We start from the raw sequence: 17,081 nt of genomic DNA on the forward strand, positions 1-17,081 counted from the left end.
ACCACCTGTTGGGCATGCAAGGGTGACCTCTGTCCTTTATGCATGGGTGATCACTCGAGGGCAGCCTGTCCTCAGAGGTGAAGCCTCCTGGGATAGTGATCCCATCAACTCCCAAACTTGACTGAGGGTGCCTGGGGCAGATTCTCATGGCTCCAGCTTGTGTCATCACCCCTCAAGAGCCCCAGGTCTGCCTCATAGTGGAGGGCCAGGGGACAGAATTTCTTCTGGACATTGGAGCAATGTTTTCTGTCCTGTCTAACCCTGGTCTTCTATCCCCCAAATTTGTAACTATATGGAGGGTGTCTCGTAAGCTGGTTACCAAATTCTTCTCTCCGCCTTTATGCTGTAATTGGGGTGACTGGCTGTTCTCTTGCGCCTTCCTAATCATGTCTGAAAGTCCTTTTCCCCTTCTGGGGAGAGACATACTAACTAAAGCAGGAACAACCATTTATACATATGAGACAAGAACTTCTACTATGCCTTCCCTTATTAGGGACAGAAATTAACCCCGAAGTCTGGGCTACCGAAGGACAGATGAGAAGAGCAAAGTATGATCAACTGGTCCAAATTACCTCAGGGATTTAGGGACAGCCTTCACTTCTTTGGACAAGACTTAGCCCAAGACTTGAGTTGTGGGTGGCGCCTGTGGCTCAGAGAGTAGGGCGCCAACCCCATATACCGAGGGTGGCGGGTTTGAACCCAGCCCTGGCCAAACTGCAACAAAAAATAGCCAGGCAAGGGCAGCACCTGTGGCTCAAAGGAGTAGGGTGCAAGCTCCATATGCCAGAGGTGGCAGGTTCAAACCCAGCCCTGGCCTTTTTAAAAGCCAGATGTTGTGGCGGGCACCTATAGTCCCAGCTACTTGGGAGGCTGAGGCAAGAGAATCACCTAAGCCCAAGAGCTGGAAGTTGCTGTGAGCTGTGATGCCACAGCACTCTACCAAGGGCAACAAAGTGAGACTCTGTCTCTAAAAAAAAAATAAAATAAGACTTGAATTGTTTCTCATATTTCATAGCGACTCTTATTCAGTATGTTGATGACCTTTTGGGAGCACCAAATGCAAAAGAATGCCACAAAGCTACCCAAGCTCTATTGAACTTTCTACCTGATTGTAGGTACAAAGTTTCCAAGGCTAAAGCACAATTATATGTGCCTTAAGTGCACTATTTGGGTCTCCAACTTTTACAGGGGAAGAGAGCCTTAGACAAAGGAAGAATAGAACCAATATTGGCTCACCCTAGACCTTGAACAGCTTTGAGCCTTCTTAGGAATTATAGGCTTTTGCGGACTCTGGATTCTTGCATATAGCAAAATAGCTAGACCACTCTATTCTTTAATTAAAAATGCTCAGAGGCTGGGTGCGGTGGCTCACGCTTGTAATCCTACCACTGTCGGAGGCCAAGGTGGGTGGCTTGCCTGAGTTCAGGAGTTCAAGACCAGCCTGAGCCAGAGCGAGACCTCGTTCCTAAAAAAAAACCCCGGGCACTGTGGTGGGCACATGTAGTCCCAGCTACTTGGGAGGCTGAGGCAAAAGAATCGCTTAAGCCCAAGAGTTTGAGGTTGCTGTGAGTTATGACGCCATAGCACTCTCCAAGGGTGACAAAGTGAGATTGTCACAAAAAAAAAAAAAGCTCAAAGAGTCACTGGTCACTCTAGAATGGGAACTGGCAGCAGATAAGGCATCCCAACAGCTGAAAAATGCTCTTTTACAGGCCCCTGCTTTTTTTGGGGGGTGGGGACAGTCTTACTGTGAGGCCCTCGGTAGAGTGCTATGGTGTCACAGCTCACAGCAACCTCAAACTCTTGGGTTTAAGAAATTCTCTTGCCTCAGTCTCCCAAGTAGCTGGGACTACAGGTGCCTGCCACAATGCTCAGCTATTTTTTTTTTTTTTTTTTTTTGTAGAGACAGAGTCTCACTGTACCACCCTCGGGTAGAGTGCCGTGGCGTCACACGGCTCACAGCAACCTCTAACTCCTGGGCTTACGTGATTCTCTTGCCTCAGCCGCCGGAGCAGCTGGGACTACAGGCGCCTGCCACAACGCCCGGCTATTTTTTTGTTGCAGTTTGGCCAGGGCTGGGTTTGAACCCGCCACCCTCGGCATATGGGGCTGGCGCCCTACTCATTGAGCCACAGGCGCTACCCAATGCTCAGCTATTTTTTGGTTGTAGTTGTCATTGTTTGGCAGGCCTGACAGGTTCGAACCTGCCAGCTCCGGTGTATGTGGCTGGTGTCCTAGCTGCTGAGCTATAGGAGCCGAGCCCATAGGCCCCTGCTTTAAGTCTTCCTACCAGACAATTTAAACCGGGGGTCCTCAAACTACGGCCTGCAGGCCACATTCAGCGGTGTGATTGTATTTGTTCCTGTTTTGTTTTTTTTACTTCAAAATAAGATATGTGCAGTGTGCATAGGAATTTGTTCAGTTTTTTTTTTTTTTTTTAAACTATAGTCTGGCCCTCCAACGGTCTGATGGACAGTGAACTGGTCCCCTGTTTAAAAAGTTTGAGGACCCCCCATTAAACTGTATGTTATAGATCAGACTGGAATTGCCCTATAGATCAGACTGTCTAGGAGTCTTGACCCAACACCAGGGTCCCATTTTACAATCTGTAGCTTATCTTAGTTGTAGCAGCTGTAGCCCTCTTAACCTCAGAAGCAATTAAAGTAACTATGGGACGAGACCATTTTTTTTTTTTTTGAGACGGTCTCACTTTGTCACCCTCAGTAGAGTGCTCTTGCATCATAGCTCACAGCAACCTCAAACTCCAGGTTCAAATGATCTCTTGTCTCAGCCTCTCAAGTAGCTGAGACTATAGGGGCTCACCACAATGCCTGGCTATTTTTAGAGACAGGGTCTTGCTCTTGCTCAGGCTGGCCTCAAACCTGTGAGCTCAGGCAATCCACTCACCTCGGCCTCCCAGAGTGATAGGATTACAGGATGTGCCACCATGCCCAGCCTCCCCTAAGTGTTTATGCTTCTCACAACCTTACTGAACTTTTAAATTCAAAAGGCAATCTTTGGCTTTCAGATATGTACCAATCAGATTTGTCTTCCAGAGATGATATCAGGCCAGAAACAGTGAAAATGGGTTCCAGTCCAAGACCTGATTCTGTTGTGGACCCCTGGATCACCCTTCCTCCACAGAAACTCTAACTGCCCCCTTCTATTGATGCAGGGTTATTTACCATTCAAGGCTGGACAAAGGACCAGTTTTCTATGTCTGGGCAATTTCATGAAGAAAATACCCTAACATTTTGCCCCAAGCTAGGGACATCAACCCAGATTTCCATTTACCACAAAACTCTAGATCACCCTCCTGTGAGGAACCTTTAACTGTCCCCCTTTATCACCGTCTATCTTCAGCAGGAAGCAGTTTGGAGCAGTCAGCACCCCTTTACCCTTAAGGGCAATTAGAGCTTCTATTTGGAGGATGTAGGATTCCCCATCAGGGCTGGACAGGACACCTCTCACCTCCATTCCCGAGGCCCAAGGAGCTCAGAAATCAGACCCCCATCTCTGGCTGCCCTTTCCAGGTCATACTCTCTGGGCTCTAGGTTTTGGGTGGTTCCACCTGGAGCAGGGAGCACGAACCCTAATCCCTTCCCTGAGATAAAAACCGCAAAGAATAACCTTGCCCCAGGAGAGGGACTACATTCATTCACTAGTTATTAAATTTATAAAGGTGATTTTCCACCCACCAAGTCCTGGCCAAAACGTGATATATACCCCTAGACCAGTGGGTCTCAACCTGTGGGTCATGACCCACAGGAACTGTAATAAAGGGCTGTGGCATTAGGAAAGTTGAGAACCACTGCCCTGGACAAAGGACCCATGGGTGAAAGCTGCAACTTGGGTCTTTCTTAGCCAGAAGCTCTGGTGCTTTTTACTCCTTCTGTATTCCAAATAGAATACTATCACTACTGAAAAAATGTCACCATAGCTCACTGCAACATTTAACTCCTTGGCTCAAGCAATCCTCCCACCTTTGTCTCCCCAAATACTGGGTTTCAAGGTGTGAGCCATTGTGGATGGCCACACCTGGCAATTGAAAAAAAATATTGCTATTTTTTTGGTTGCAGCTGTCATTGTTATTTGGCGGGCCTGGGCTGGATTCGAATCTGCCAGCTCAGGTGTATGTGGCTGGCGCCTTAGCCACTTGAGTCACAGGTGCCAAGCTACATTTTTGGTCTTCGAGACAGTCTTACTTTGTTGCCCTCCAGTGGAGTGCAGTGGCACCACAGCAAACTCAAACTCTTAGGCTAACGCAATTCTCTCACCTCAACCTCTAACAGCTGGGATTACATGGGGCCAGCACACCTGGATTTTTTTTTTGAGATGGCAGTCTTGCTCTGGCTCATGCTTGTCTCGAACTCATGAGCAATCCACCCACCTCAATCTCCCAGAGTGCTAGGATTATAGGTGTGAGCCACAGTGCCCAGTCTCAGCTTTTATTTCTTGTAAAGGGCCAGGCAAGATGGCTCACGCCTATAATCCTTCCACTCTTGAGAAGCAGAGGCGGGTGGCTTGCCTGAGCTCATGGGTTTGGGAACAGCCTGAGCAAGAGTTGAGAGCCCATCTCTAAAAATAGCGTGAGCTGGCTTGGTGCTCACGCTATTGAGCTTGGTAGCAGTTTGTGGCACCAGCCACATACACCGACAGTGGTGGGTTCAAACCCGGCCAGGGCCAGCTAAGCAACAATGACAATTGCCAACAAAAATAGCCAGGCGTTGTGGTGGGTGCCTGTAGTCCCAGCTACTTGGGAAGACTAAGGCAAGAGAATTGCTTGAGCCCAAGTGTTGGAGGTTGCTGTGAGCTGTGACACCATAGCACTCTGAGGCAACATAGTGAGACTGTCTCAACAAAAACAAAAAAAATAGCTGGGAGCCTGTAATCTCATGTTTTTGGGAGGCTGAGGCAAGATAATCACTTGAGCCCAAGAGTTGGAGGTTGCTGTGAGATACGTCCAGCCCAGGCCCGCCGAACTACAACCAAAAAATAGCCGGGTGTTGTGGCGGGCGCCTGTAGTCCCAGCTACTTGGGAGGCTGAAGCAAGACAATCGCTTAAGCCCAGTAGTTGGAGGTTGCTGTGAGCTGTGAGGCCACAGCACTCTACCCAAGGCAACAGCTCGAGGCTGTCTCAAAATAAAGAGACACAAAGAATGCATTTTTCAGTATAAGGTATATTACTGGAATCTCCATGTTACCACGTTGACTATAGGAAAAATGCATTAACTCCTTTGGCAAAGTTGGTCCTTAACAATCCAGCCAGAAGTGGATCTTTCAGATATAAAAATATATATACCCCTTGTTAACTTTTTTCCCCATGAATCCCCAGAAATGCACTAGAGAAAGACAAACCTTCGGTAAACAGTTTACCAGCAAACCAATTACAAAGGTAGAAAGTTTAAGATCTGAATATGAATCCTGGAACAGCTTTGAAGCTGTCCACATGTATGAACACATCAGTCAAAGTCACCTCCCAATGTCCCAACAGTTTAGTTCTCCCTTAACTCTCCTAGAGATTTCTGCCTTTTTAAGATGCCAACTTAAGCTTGCCCAGGCTGAATTAATCCAACACTCAGATCCTGATCTCTCCCCCTTTGTCAAACAGCTATCAAAATTTTGGAGGTCACGGAAGACCACAAGTTTAATTTACAGAGGTAAACTTTCTTTCTTTTTTTTTTGGTAGACACAAGAGTCTCACTGTACCGCCCTCGGGTAGAGTGCCGTGGCGTCACACGGCTCACAGCAACCTCTAACTCTTGGGCTTACGCGATTCTCTTGCCTCAGCCTTCCAAGCAGCTGGGACTACAGGCGTCCGCCACAACGCCCGGCTATTTTTTTGCTGCAGTTTGGCCGGGGCTGGGTTTGAACCCACCACCCTCGGCATATGGGGCCGGCGCCCTACTCACTGAGCCACAGGCACCAGAGGTAAACTTTCTTTGCAATGAAAAAATACATGGCAATTTGTATTTCAACACCTGGTATAAGGCACAGATACACTCAACAGGCTACATTAAGTATAATTTCCATTTTATTTTTTTCCCAAAGGATAGTTATTCTTCAGTCCTCAAGAACTCAACTCCTTACATGGGCTTTGGTGGAGGTCTTGGGGCAGCACCCTATTAAGACAGAGAAGCAGAAGAGTAAATCAAACCCCATAAACTTAAGACCTCCCTCCGCACCTCCAAAGAACTCAACCACCAACCTCTAACAATGTATTGTTACAAATGCATGTAAAGCAGGCAGGTATGGAAGGAGACTACTCCTCCTCCTCCTAAGATTTTAAAGGGTCTATAGAAAAATGTCTCAGTGGGGGGGTCTCACTTGCCTTAAGAGCTTAACCTTAGTCAGAGACCTTAATTTGACACTTCTTGTGTCACATGAGGAAAAATACTTTTAGCCATTACTTTCTGGCTTCCAGGTTCTCCTTTTAAAATACTCACCGCAGGTCTAAATCTGGGTGGAGGTGTTCGGTCCTTGCGGGCTTCCCGAGAACGGTTCCTGACTACCTTGCTGTGAATGGCACAACTCACACAGTAATGTAGCTTCACATAGAGCTTGGGAAGCACATAAGCTGAGGAACAGAAAAGAGAAATTTAATGTTAAGTAATTTACCTACCTTGCACTGGTCTTTCTCGTTTGTACTCAGTCAAAACTAAGCTTATTTAAGCATCTGTCAGGTACAACTACAAAACCTTCTCGCTGGGCCTGTGGCTCAGTGGGCAGGACACTGGCCCCATATACTGAGGGTGGCGGGTTCAAACACAGTCCCAGCCTAACTGCAACTAATAGCCAGGCGTTGTGGCAGGCGCCTGTACTCCCAGCTACTTGGGAGGCTGAGGTAAGGGAATCGCCTAAGCCCAGGAGTTAGAGGTTGCTGTGAGAGCCACGGCAATCTGCTGAGGGCGATAAAGTGAAACGGTCTCTACAAAAAAAAAAAAAGGTGGCGCTTGTAGCTCAAAGGAGTAGGGCCACGGCCCAATACTGGAGGTGGCAGGTTCATACCCTGCCCCGGCCAAAAAAACAAACAAAAAAACTTTCTCACTACCAAAGCTAAATGTTCAGGCTCGGTGCCTGTAGCTCAAGTGGCTTAAGGCACCAGCCACATACATCAGAGCTGGTGGGTTAAAATCCAGCCCTGGCCCGCCAAACAACAATGACAACTACAACCAAAAAAAAAAAGCCAGGCATTGTGGCTGGCGTCTGTAGTCACAGCTACTTGGGAGGCTGAGGCAAGAGAATCACTTAAGCCCAGGAGTTTGAAGTTGCTCTGAGCTGTGATGCCACAGCACTCTACCCAGGGCGACGCTTGAGGCTCTGTCTAAAAAATAAAGAAATAAATCTATTCAAAAGGAATGTTCAGCTTCTGATACCCAAGCACATTAAGTACAACTATCAGTTTCACAAACCAATACCATCGTGTAGGCTCATCTTGGCATCATGGGAACTAAATCCACACCCCTAATAAGCCAAGAATCCAACTCCTTCCACAGGGGCACCAGCCCTGAATCTTATTACCTAATATTTTTTTTCTTGCGGAGTCTCACTCTGTCGCCCTGCGTCATCACAGCTCACTCTTGGGCTCAAGGTGTCATTCTGCATCAGCCTCCCGAATAACTGGGGCTACACAAGCCCGCCACAACGCCTGGCTAGTTTTTCTACTTTTAGCAGAGACGGGGGTCTCACTGCTGCTCAGGCTGGTCTCAAACTCATGAGCTCAAGCAATCCTCCCGTTTCACCCTCCCAGAGTGTTAGGATTACAGGCCTGGGCCACCGCGCCCGGTCCCATTAGCTTATTATCATTATCTTTTTATTTTTTTTTAATTAAATCATAGCTGTGTACATTGATATGATCATGGGGCATCATTCACTAGCTTCACAGACTGTTTGACACACTTTCATCACACTGGTTAACATAGCCTTCCTAGCATTCTCTCAGTTACTGTGCCAAAACACTTACATTCCACATTCACCAAGTTTCACATATATCCTTGTAAGATGCACCATCTTTATCTTTTTTTTTTTTTTTTTTGTAGAGACAGAGTCTCACTTTATGGCCCTCGGTAGAGTGCCGTGGCCTCACACAGCTCACAGCAACCTCCAACTCCTGGGCTTAAGTGATTCTCTTGCCTCAGCCTCCCGAGCAGCTGGGACTACAGGGGCCCGCCACAACGCCCGGCTATTTTTTTTTTTGTTGCAATTTGGCCGGGGCTGGGTTTGAACCCGCCACCCTCGGCATATGGGGCTGGCGCCCTACCGACTGAGCCACAGGCGCCGCCCCCATCTTTATCTTTTTAAAGACAGACTTGCCTTTTCCTTCTAATAGCAACCATCTTGAAATAGGTGGAAATTGCCTGAGACGCTAAAACGAACGCAGCCTTCAAAAGAGGAAGGCTTTAGGTACTAGGATCCTTACACAGTACCATGCTCACTTACCGTCGAAGACACTCGCTTCAGAAATATCCCTCACAGCCGCGGCCTCCACTATGTTCCGAATGACGAACTTCTTTATAGCTTTGTCTTTGGGAACGCATCGGGCGCAGTTCGTGCAGCGAATAGGTTGCACATGGCCACGACCCTTTTTGGCACGACCGTTGTTCCTTCTTTTCTTTGTCTGGATCAGGATTGAGATTGTTAGGAAAGCGGCGCCAACTTACCCAGCCCCCAGCCCCCTTCCGGCTACATGCCGCGCCGGTATCCGCTAGGAAGGCGCCTCTTAGATCTGTTTCTCCGCAAAACCCTTCAAGCCCGAAAGCACAGGTGCAGCCTGCCCGTTAGGCTCTCAAATCCTTACACTACCAGAATCTGCTTTTCTCAGCCTCCACCCAGGGCCCCGCGCTCACCACGAGATACAACTCACCATCTTCAAAGCAAGGACGCGAAAGAGGATCCGGTATCCCGACGGGCTCCCTTAAATATCACGAGATCCCTACGCTTATCCCATAAGAATCCTTAGGAGAGGGACGTCAAAGTTGACAATCCACTTTACTTAAATTTTTGGTATTATTCAGCATTTATGCTGAAATATAGGATGAAATGGCATTCCTAGAATTTATTTTTTCTGCAGAACAAAAATGTTCGTGGGACTATTTAGTCTGCTGGCGGAAGAAAATCGGCGTTATGAATCGTTATGAGTCTCAAGGAAAGCATTGCGACCCCTACCCCGGATGTAATTATAGGCGATTTAATTTCCGGTTTACGGGGCACTATGAGCGGAAGTTGCCAGGTGCTAACCGGCAGGACTCGTTCTCTATTAGAGGCTGGAGAAGGACCGAGGCTTTATGGGAGTTGTAGTGCGCAGTCGCGCGGCCCCTAACCCCAAGTCCTTAGACTGAAGGTGGCGCTTCGCCACCGGGGACGTCCTGGACTCATTTCCCTGACGGTCCTGCTGCTAGGTGTAAGATAGCGAAGAGGAAGCCCCGAGAGGAAATATTTTGTGAATTCCTTCCACTATGGAGAAAACCGTATAGCGAGGGCCATGGATAAGTGTGTTGGTGCGGGTGCTGTTTCTCAATCACCTTTTTATCCCTGTATCCTATTATCACAGTGCCAGGCACTGAGGTAAACCATTATAAATATTAACTAATTTAAGTCCAACAAGCCTGTAAGGTAGGTACTATTATTATCCTCATTCTAAAGATTGAAACATTGAGATGCAGAGTAGTTAAATAACTTACCCGAGCAAACACAGCTAGTAAGATGTTCTGGTTCTACTGTGCTATGTTTATATCTTACCTAACCAACAAATGGACAGAAGTATATCCTGGACCAGTGACTTAAACGTTTTTGACCCAGACACATAGCACAAATTTACATTTTACATTGCTACCCCGTAGACACACAAACACAGATACACGCACATACAGAGCTGAAACAGCTTCGTGAAACAATACTTACCTTCCGACACAAGTGCATTGATGTGTTCTAGTCTTTGTTTTATTTTAAGAAACCCTGATCCAAGGCCGGGTGTGGTGGCTCACACCTGTAATCCTAGCCCTCTGGGAAGCCAAGTCAGGCAGATCGCTTGAGCTCAGATCAGCCTGAGCAAAAGTGAGACCTCGTCTAAAAAAAAAAAGAACAACTGGGGCGGCACCTGTGGCTCAGTGAGTAGGGCGCGGGCCCCATATGCCGAGGGTGGCGGGTTCAAACTCAGCCCCGGCCAAACTGCAACAAAAAAATAGCTGGGCGTTGTGGCGGGCGCCTGTAGTCCCAGCTGCTCGGGAGGCTGAGGCAAGAGAATCGCGTAAGCCCAAGAGTTAGAGGTTGCTGTGAGCCGTGTGATGCCATGGCACTCTACCCGAGGGCGGTACAGTGAGACTCTGTCTCTACAAAAAAAAAAAAGAACAACTGAGGCAAGAGGATCATTGAGCCCAAGAGTTTGAGGTTACTGTGAGCTGTGACGCTACGGCCCTCTACTAAGGGCAACATAGCGAGACTGTCACACACACACACACAGCAAAGCAAGAAAGAAAAACTCTGATCCAAAACCACTAGTAGTGATTTCACTACTCGGTGAGTCGGGACCCTGACTGAAACACTCTTGCATATAAGCTTCATGTACCTCGGAAAGCCATCAGGAAGACTCGAGCATTGAGTGGGAGTGGCTGTCCTGGACAGCTAACAACCCAATTGTCTCTAAAATTAAAGACACTAATGTAGTAAAGGGGCCTCTTAGCGCTCAGACACTAGAATGGCAAGGGGGTCTTACAGCATTTAGATTGACGATGATAGATGGAAACCAATTTTTCTATTTTTTATTATTATTTTATATATATATATATTTTGAGACAGAGTCTCACTATGTTGCCCTTGGCAGCTCACAGCAACCTCCAACTCTTGGGCTTAAGCGATTCTCTTGCCTCAGCCTCCCAAGTAGCTGGGACTACAGGCACCTGCCCCAACACCCGGCTATTTTTTTGTTGTAGTTTGGCTGGGGCCAGGTTTGAACCTACTACCCTCGGTATATGGGGCCAGCACCCTACCCACTGAGCCACAGGTGCTGCCCATGCCCACCTATTTTTTGTTGTAATTGTTTAGTTGGACTGGGCCGGGTTTGAATCTGCCACCCTTGGGGGTGGGTTGGATATTGTATGTGGTTGCCGCAATAACCACTTCACTACAGGTACCGAGCTGGAAACCAATTTTTCTTTTTTTTTTTTTGGCTGGGGCTGGGTTTGAACCCGCCACCTCCGGCATGTGGGACCGGCGCCCTACTCCTTGAGCCACAGGCGCCGCCCGGAAACCAGTTTTTCATTCATGAATTATTCTTGAGTCTGAACACTCTAGATTCATCTTCTTTTCTATCATGTTTTAACATTTTGGGGGCTAAAATCTATTTTGTTTTGTTTTGTTATTTTTAATTTTAATTTTTGTTTTTTGAGACAGAGTCTCACTATGTTACCCTCAGTAAAATGCCATGGTGTCATAGCTCACAGCAACCTCCAACTCTTGGGCTCAAGTGATTCTCTTGTCTCAGCCTCCCAAGAAGCTGGGACTACAGGAGCCCACCACAACACCTAGCTATTTTTCAGAGATGGCATCTCGCAATTTCTTAGGCTGGTCTGGAACCTGTGAGCTCAGGCAATCCACCCACCTTGACCTCCCAGAGTGCTAGGATTGCAGGTGTGAGCAACCATGCCCACCTGATCCTATCATTTTCATGATTCAGTTTTCTTTTTTTTTGGAGACAGGGTCTCACTATATCACTCTTAGTAGAGTGCCATAGTGTCACAGCTCACCTCAAACTCTTGGGCTTAAGGGATTCTCTTGCCTCAGCTTCCCTAGTAGCTAGAACTACAGGCGCCCACTACAATGCCCGGCTTTTTTTTTTTTTTTAGCAGGCCTGGGCTGAGTTTGAACCCACCAGCCCTGGAGCATGTGGTCATCACCCTAACTACTGAGCTATGGGTGCCTCCTTTTTTTTTTTTTTCTGGAGACAAGTCTCAAGCAGTTGCCTTGGGTAGAGTGATGGGGCATCATAGCTCATAGCAACCTCCAACTCTTGGGCTTAAGTGATCCTCTTGGCTTAGTTTTTCTATTTTTGACTCAAGAGATGGAGTTTTGCTTTTTTGCTCAGGCTGGTCTTAAATTCATGAGCTCAAGCAATCCACCCACCTCAGCCTCCCAGAGGGCTAGGATTACAGGCCAGAGCCACTGTGCCCAGCATCATCACTCATATTATCATGACTTTTATCTCCCTGAGCATATAATGTGCTTTGCACATACTGGTTACTTTTAAAATGTTTATATGGGGTGGCGCCTGTGGCTCAGTCGGTAAGGCGCTGGCCCCATATACTGAGGGTGGTGGGTTCAAACCTGGCCCCAGACAAACTGCAACCAAAAAAATAGCCGGGCGTTGTGGCGGGCGCCTGTAGTCCCAGCTACTCGGGAGGCTGAGGCAAGAGAATCGCCTAAGCCCAGGAGTTGGAGGTTGCTGTGAGCTGTGTGAGGCCACGGCACTCTACCGAGGGCCATAAAGTGAGACTCTGTCTCTACAAAAAAAATAAATAAATAAAATAAAAAAAAGTAAAATGTTTATATGGTTCCAGGTGTGGGGTGTGGAGGTATGTAAATTTAAAAAAATGTTTGATATGCCTGGGGCAGGTGCTTATAGTCCCAGCTACTGAGGAGGCTGAGGCAAGAGGATTGCTTGAGCCCAGCCGTTTGATTGAGGTTGCCGTGACCTATGACACCACAGTACTCTGCCCAGGGTGACAGACTAAAGGCGCAGAGTGAGCTGCACCTTTTGTCCCAGCTACTTTTATTGAGACTCAATAAAAAGAAAAAGCTGGGTGCGGTGGCTCACGCCTGTAATCCTAGCACTCTGGGAGGCCGAGTAAGTGGATTGCTTGAGCTCACGAGTTCAAGACTAGCCTGAGCAAAAGTGAGACCCTGTCTCTTCTAAAAATAGAAAAACTGAGGCAAGAGGATCGCTTGAGCCCAAATTGGAGGTTGCTGTGAGCTATGACACCTCGGCACTCTACTGAGGGCGACAGCTTGAGGCTCTGTCTCAAAAAAAAAAAAATCAAATAAAAAAAAGTTTGATACTTTTCTGCCTTGGATAGACAAGTTAGGCTTTCTCTGCTATCCTGAAGCACTCCTCTACTTCCCATTCTAGGCTGAAGATTCTTTGGTTCTGCAGTAACAATTTGAGCACTCCTGTTTTGTTTCCTCTACATTTTGGAGTTGTTCACCTTCTAAACTATTTAGTAATTGGTAAAACATACAGCAAAGGAAATCTGCAGAAACAACCAGCAGTGTTAAATTACTCGTGTTTATTTATAACAGACCTTCAGCCAATACAGTACAAAACTTACAGTAGTATATCTCCATTACACAAATATTTACTTACAATATATTACATATACAAAATGCTTTGCTATAATTTTCAAAAGCTAGTTTAACTCCCTTTGAGAAAGGAGAAAAACTTAAAAACAAAACAAAAACAAACAGGGGTCAGGGGAACCAGAGGACAAGAGGAAGTAAAGAGGTAAGGGTTAAAAGAGACACCAAACATAGGCTACAAAGGAAACCCTAGGATAGGGAGAAGAGAGGTGGTATTGCACTTTCTTCTGTGTTTTTTTTTTTTTCTTTTTGTTCTTCATAACTTCTGATTAAAAATATATATATATATATATTATGTACACAAGAAAAGAAGCTGCCGGAAGTATTACAAAATCCTATCTGCAGCTTGGACACTGACACAAAAAAACAAAGGTTTGAAAAAGTGTCTACTTAGAAATTCTTTTGTGTGTGGTATGATTTTGAATAGCAATATAAAAGAAAACACCTCTTTTCTCCACATGGGTTTCAGTGTGTGTGTGTGTGTGTGTGTGTTTTTTCTCTTTTTCTTTACTTTTTTTATGCAAAAGGAGCTGGGAGAGAGCATGAGGATGTTTGAGGTTCCAGAGCTGGAAGGCTCTGAAAAGTAAGATTTTGTACCTAAGACCCTGGTTAAAGTGCAGTGATGGTCTGGAGAGAGACAGGGTGCCCCTCTCTCCCCTCCTTAGCACCTGGTCTTGCCCTTCCAGTCTCTGCTCTCACCGGCACGAGTACTGCCTCAGAGCATAGTCCTTCATGTTCCGGGAGGTTACAGGTGCCAAAGCTGACTGGGGAGGGGATGGGGGCACCCTAAGGCTCTGATACCCAAGAAGGGACTAGTCCTTTTAAAGTGTCACCAAATACACAGCAGACACAGAAGAGGTGGGAGGGGTCAGTTTAATGGGAAGGGGCTCAATAACCAGAATAGTTCAGAGAAAGCCCATATACTAATCTCAGCTCTGCTGCCATCCTGAAACAAGGAGCTTGGGGTGCTGTTGAGAAGTTTCTTCCCTTCACTAGAGACCACTATCCTCTAACTCCCCCATCCTCTGCTCTTGGCAGCATCTACTTATTGCTACATTGTCAAGGAGGAACAATTACCCCATGATGCCTCTCCCTACCAATCTGGTTCTCTTGGGGAAACCATGTAATGGGGAAGAAAAAGGAGGAAGAGAAGGAAGTTTTTTAGGGTCTCCCTTCCCATAAGAAGAGGGAAGGCAGACTCCTCTTAGAGCCCTTAAGAGCCCCAATCCCAGGATCTGTTCCTTAGCCCACCCTTTACCATCCCCCTAAAATATCCCTGATAGGGAGTGAGAAAAGTAGGAGGCAAAAGGGCCAATAAGGAAAGGACATGTGGAAAGAAAGATGGAAGGGAAAAGAGAAGGACCAAGAATTACAACTTGTGAGGTGTTGTGTTTGGTTTTTACTTTTTTTGTCTTTAAACATAGAAAAACAGCCTTTGGTTTGAATCTCAAGGAAGCAGAGAGTGGGATGGCTGTGGCCTCAGGCAGAAAACTCTTGTAGAAAGAGACCTCCCCTTGCAGTGGAGCTGTATCTCCTTCTGCCCCTTCTCACGAATCCTAGCTTATCCAAATAGCCAGAAGTCTCTGCAGTAGCCATGAAGAATGCCCCCTCCTATCCTGTGTCTGGGAGCTGAGTGTGGAAGGGGGCAGTAAAAGATGACCCGGGTTCAGCTGTGCCCATGCCAGTCATGCTGGAACAGGGGTGGAATGGGGCACGTGCTTCTGCACATTCTGGGATAATTTTTGGTTATACTGAAAATTTGAAGAGAGAAAAGAGACACATGCTTCTCTCTGCCACTGATCCTAAGAATAGGCCCAGGAACCAGGAATGAGAGGGTGAATCCTGCTGGAAGAGAAAAACAGAAGGCAGCATGACTGAGGAATTGAGATAACCCCTCGTCATCAGGCAGCAACCCACTAGTTTCTCATAGGAAGGGGCACAAAAAGCCCATGAGAGCCTAGGAAGGTCACTAGAGTGAATGAGTTTAAGAGGTGGAGGATAAAAAGAAGAATATTGACCCACCCACCCTGGTTCCCAATTAGGCACCTGTGGCTCCCAATATGTCAGAGACAGGGTTGCAGACCTAGCCTTGGCCCCTGAGAATATAAAATTGGGGCACTTCAAGGAGAGAAAAGCCGCCACTGAATGGACTGGCAGGTTAAAGAGACTAGAGCAGTATTGAGGGGCTGTTCGACAAGAGACAAGAGATATATCACATCCTAGAGGGAGATCCTGTATGTAGGATTTGAGGAACTCATATTACTAGGGGAACAGCAAGAGGACCCTCAGTCCTACAGTGCCTGGGTGAATTTTTTCAGGCTCTCCTACTTCCAAACGAGGAAATAATTCTTTATTCATTTAAGAATAGTGCAAGCTGCCTAAAGTGAGAGGGCACGAGAGGTATGGAGTACCAGGTTGAAGAGTCCCAGAGAGGAGATATAATGCCACAGAGCTAAGGGAGGGCCAGAGGGAGGCATCAGCATCAAAACTGAAGAATTCAATAATGTAAAAGGTGAGGACTCAAAGCAAGAAGCGTGGGGTCTCTTAGCAAGCACTAAGAGGGGCTTCCTACTCTGGGGCTGTTGGAGGACACTGGATCAAAGAGAGAAAAATTAGGCCTAAGGGAAGAGTGGGCAGGGGACTTGGGGAGTGGCAAGCGACTGACATAAGTTAAAAAAAAGCAAAAGAAAAAAATCAACTAATTAATAAATAACACAGCAAATATGCTGGAATGAGGGAGAAGAGAAAAATGAGAAACATAAGCAAAAGACTTGTTTCATCACAATGCTTAAATCAGTCAGGGGAGTGGAGAACAGGTGAGGAAGGGTCAGGCTCAGGTGTGAAGTCAGGTAGCCAGTAGTGGGGACTAACAAAGCAAAACTTGGGATGTGGGGCCAGGGATTGACACCTGCTGTAGGTAGGGCAGTCAGGTGGTGGGCTGAGGGGAGAGGGAGAGGTCGCTAGCCCACCTTATGCTCCCCCCGGACAATATGGGAAGAGAATTCGTACCGGTCTTGGCTGTGGTAACCACAGATGTTACACTCAAAAGGGTCTCTGAAGCCATGGCAGCCCATGTGGATAGTGAACATGACGTGGTCCAGGAAGAGGATGCGGCAGTGCTCACACTTGAAGGCCTTCACGGGCTCACCACTCTCGCCCACTACCCGAAGCACTTCCTTGGAGGGGCCTGGGGTACCCCGCAATAACCCCTCCTGTGGCTTGGGGTCCTCTTTGGCGTAGGCAGGACTGTGCCGGCCCACCACAATGGTGGGAGGTGGTTGGGATGGGGGACCCTGAGGGAGGGATACCATACCCCCAACCCTATCTTCGTGGTTGCTCTCTGTGTCTGTGGAGTCCTGGCAGCCATTGCTGGGGGATACCCCAGGGTCAGTCAAGGGGCCTCGGGCCCGGTAGAGGAGGGGACCTCCGTCAGCCAGGTCCTCAGGTCCCTCACCTGTTTCTCGGGACCCTGGAAGCTCCAGTCGAGTAGGGAGGGGCTGCATCTGGGTGTACACAGAGCTGATGACGGGCGTGAGTTCTGAGATGCAATTGGTGGGTGGCAGGCGGAGGGGACGCAGATGCTCTGCACCCACAAAGGCCAGGGAACCTCCAAAGCCAGGCTCCAGGCCATGGTGTGCCACCAGCTCCACGTCCTTTTCATAGCCACCCGAGTTCACATCATAGGGGAGGTCTGAGAGGCTAAAGCGCATCTGCTTTTCACCTGTGGGGAAGAG

At 47.5% G+C, this 17,081-nt stretch overlaps 2 protein-coding genes across 7 annotated transcripts in view; both read right to left on the bottom strand.

Moving 5' to 3' along the window:
• Positions 1 to 6,016: 6,016 nt before the first annotated feature.
• On the bottom strand, positions 6,017 to 9,011 carry RPS26 (ribosomal protein S26). Of its 3 annotated transcripts, none has more exons than XR_008373289.1 (4): positions 8,864 to 9,011; positions 8,436 to 8,617; positions 6,447 to 6,577; positions 6,017 to 6,122 (listed from the first exon to the last, which is right to left on the bottom strand). XR_008373289.1 is itself a non-coding variant. In XM_053556017.1 (4 exons), exons 1-4 carry the CDS (start codon positions 8,864 to 8,866, stop codon positions 6,087 to 6,089), a joined length of 348 nt encoding a protein of 115 aa, XP_053411992.1. In that variant the 5' UTR covers positions 8,867 to 9,011; the 3' UTR covers positions 6,017 to 6,086. The 3 variants fall into 3 exon arrangements, 1 of the variants encoding a protein (XP_053411992.1); XR_008373290.1 differs by lacking the exon at positions 8,864 to 9,011 and adding an exon at positions 8,798 to 8,815; XM_053556017.1 differs by having other exon boundaries at positions 8,440 to 8,617.
• A 4,248-nt stretch (positions 9,012 to 13,259) lies between these two features.
• The window catches only part of IKZF4 (IKAROS family zinc finger 4), a 35,988-nt gene continuing 32,166 nt past the window's right edge, over positions 13,260 to 17,081 (bottom strand). For all 4 annotated transcript variants that reach the window (XM_053555977.1, XM_053555978.1, XM_053555981.1 and 1 more), the window contains one exon: positions 13,260 to 17,068. In XM_053555977.1, coding sequence (XP_053411952.1) covers positions 16,308 to 17,068 — 761 coding nt within the window. In that variant the 3' untranslated portion in view covers positions 13,260 to 16,307. The remainder of the gene's footprint in view (positions 17,069 to 17,081) is intronic.

Source organism: Nycticebus coucang, chromosome 12, assembly GCF_027406575.1.
Source record: "Nycticebus coucang isolate mNycCou1 chromosome 12, mNycCou1.pri, whole genome shotgun sequence".
Lineage (NCBI taxonomy): Eukaryota > Metazoa > Chordata > Mammalia > Primates > Lorisidae > Nycticebus > Nycticebus coucang.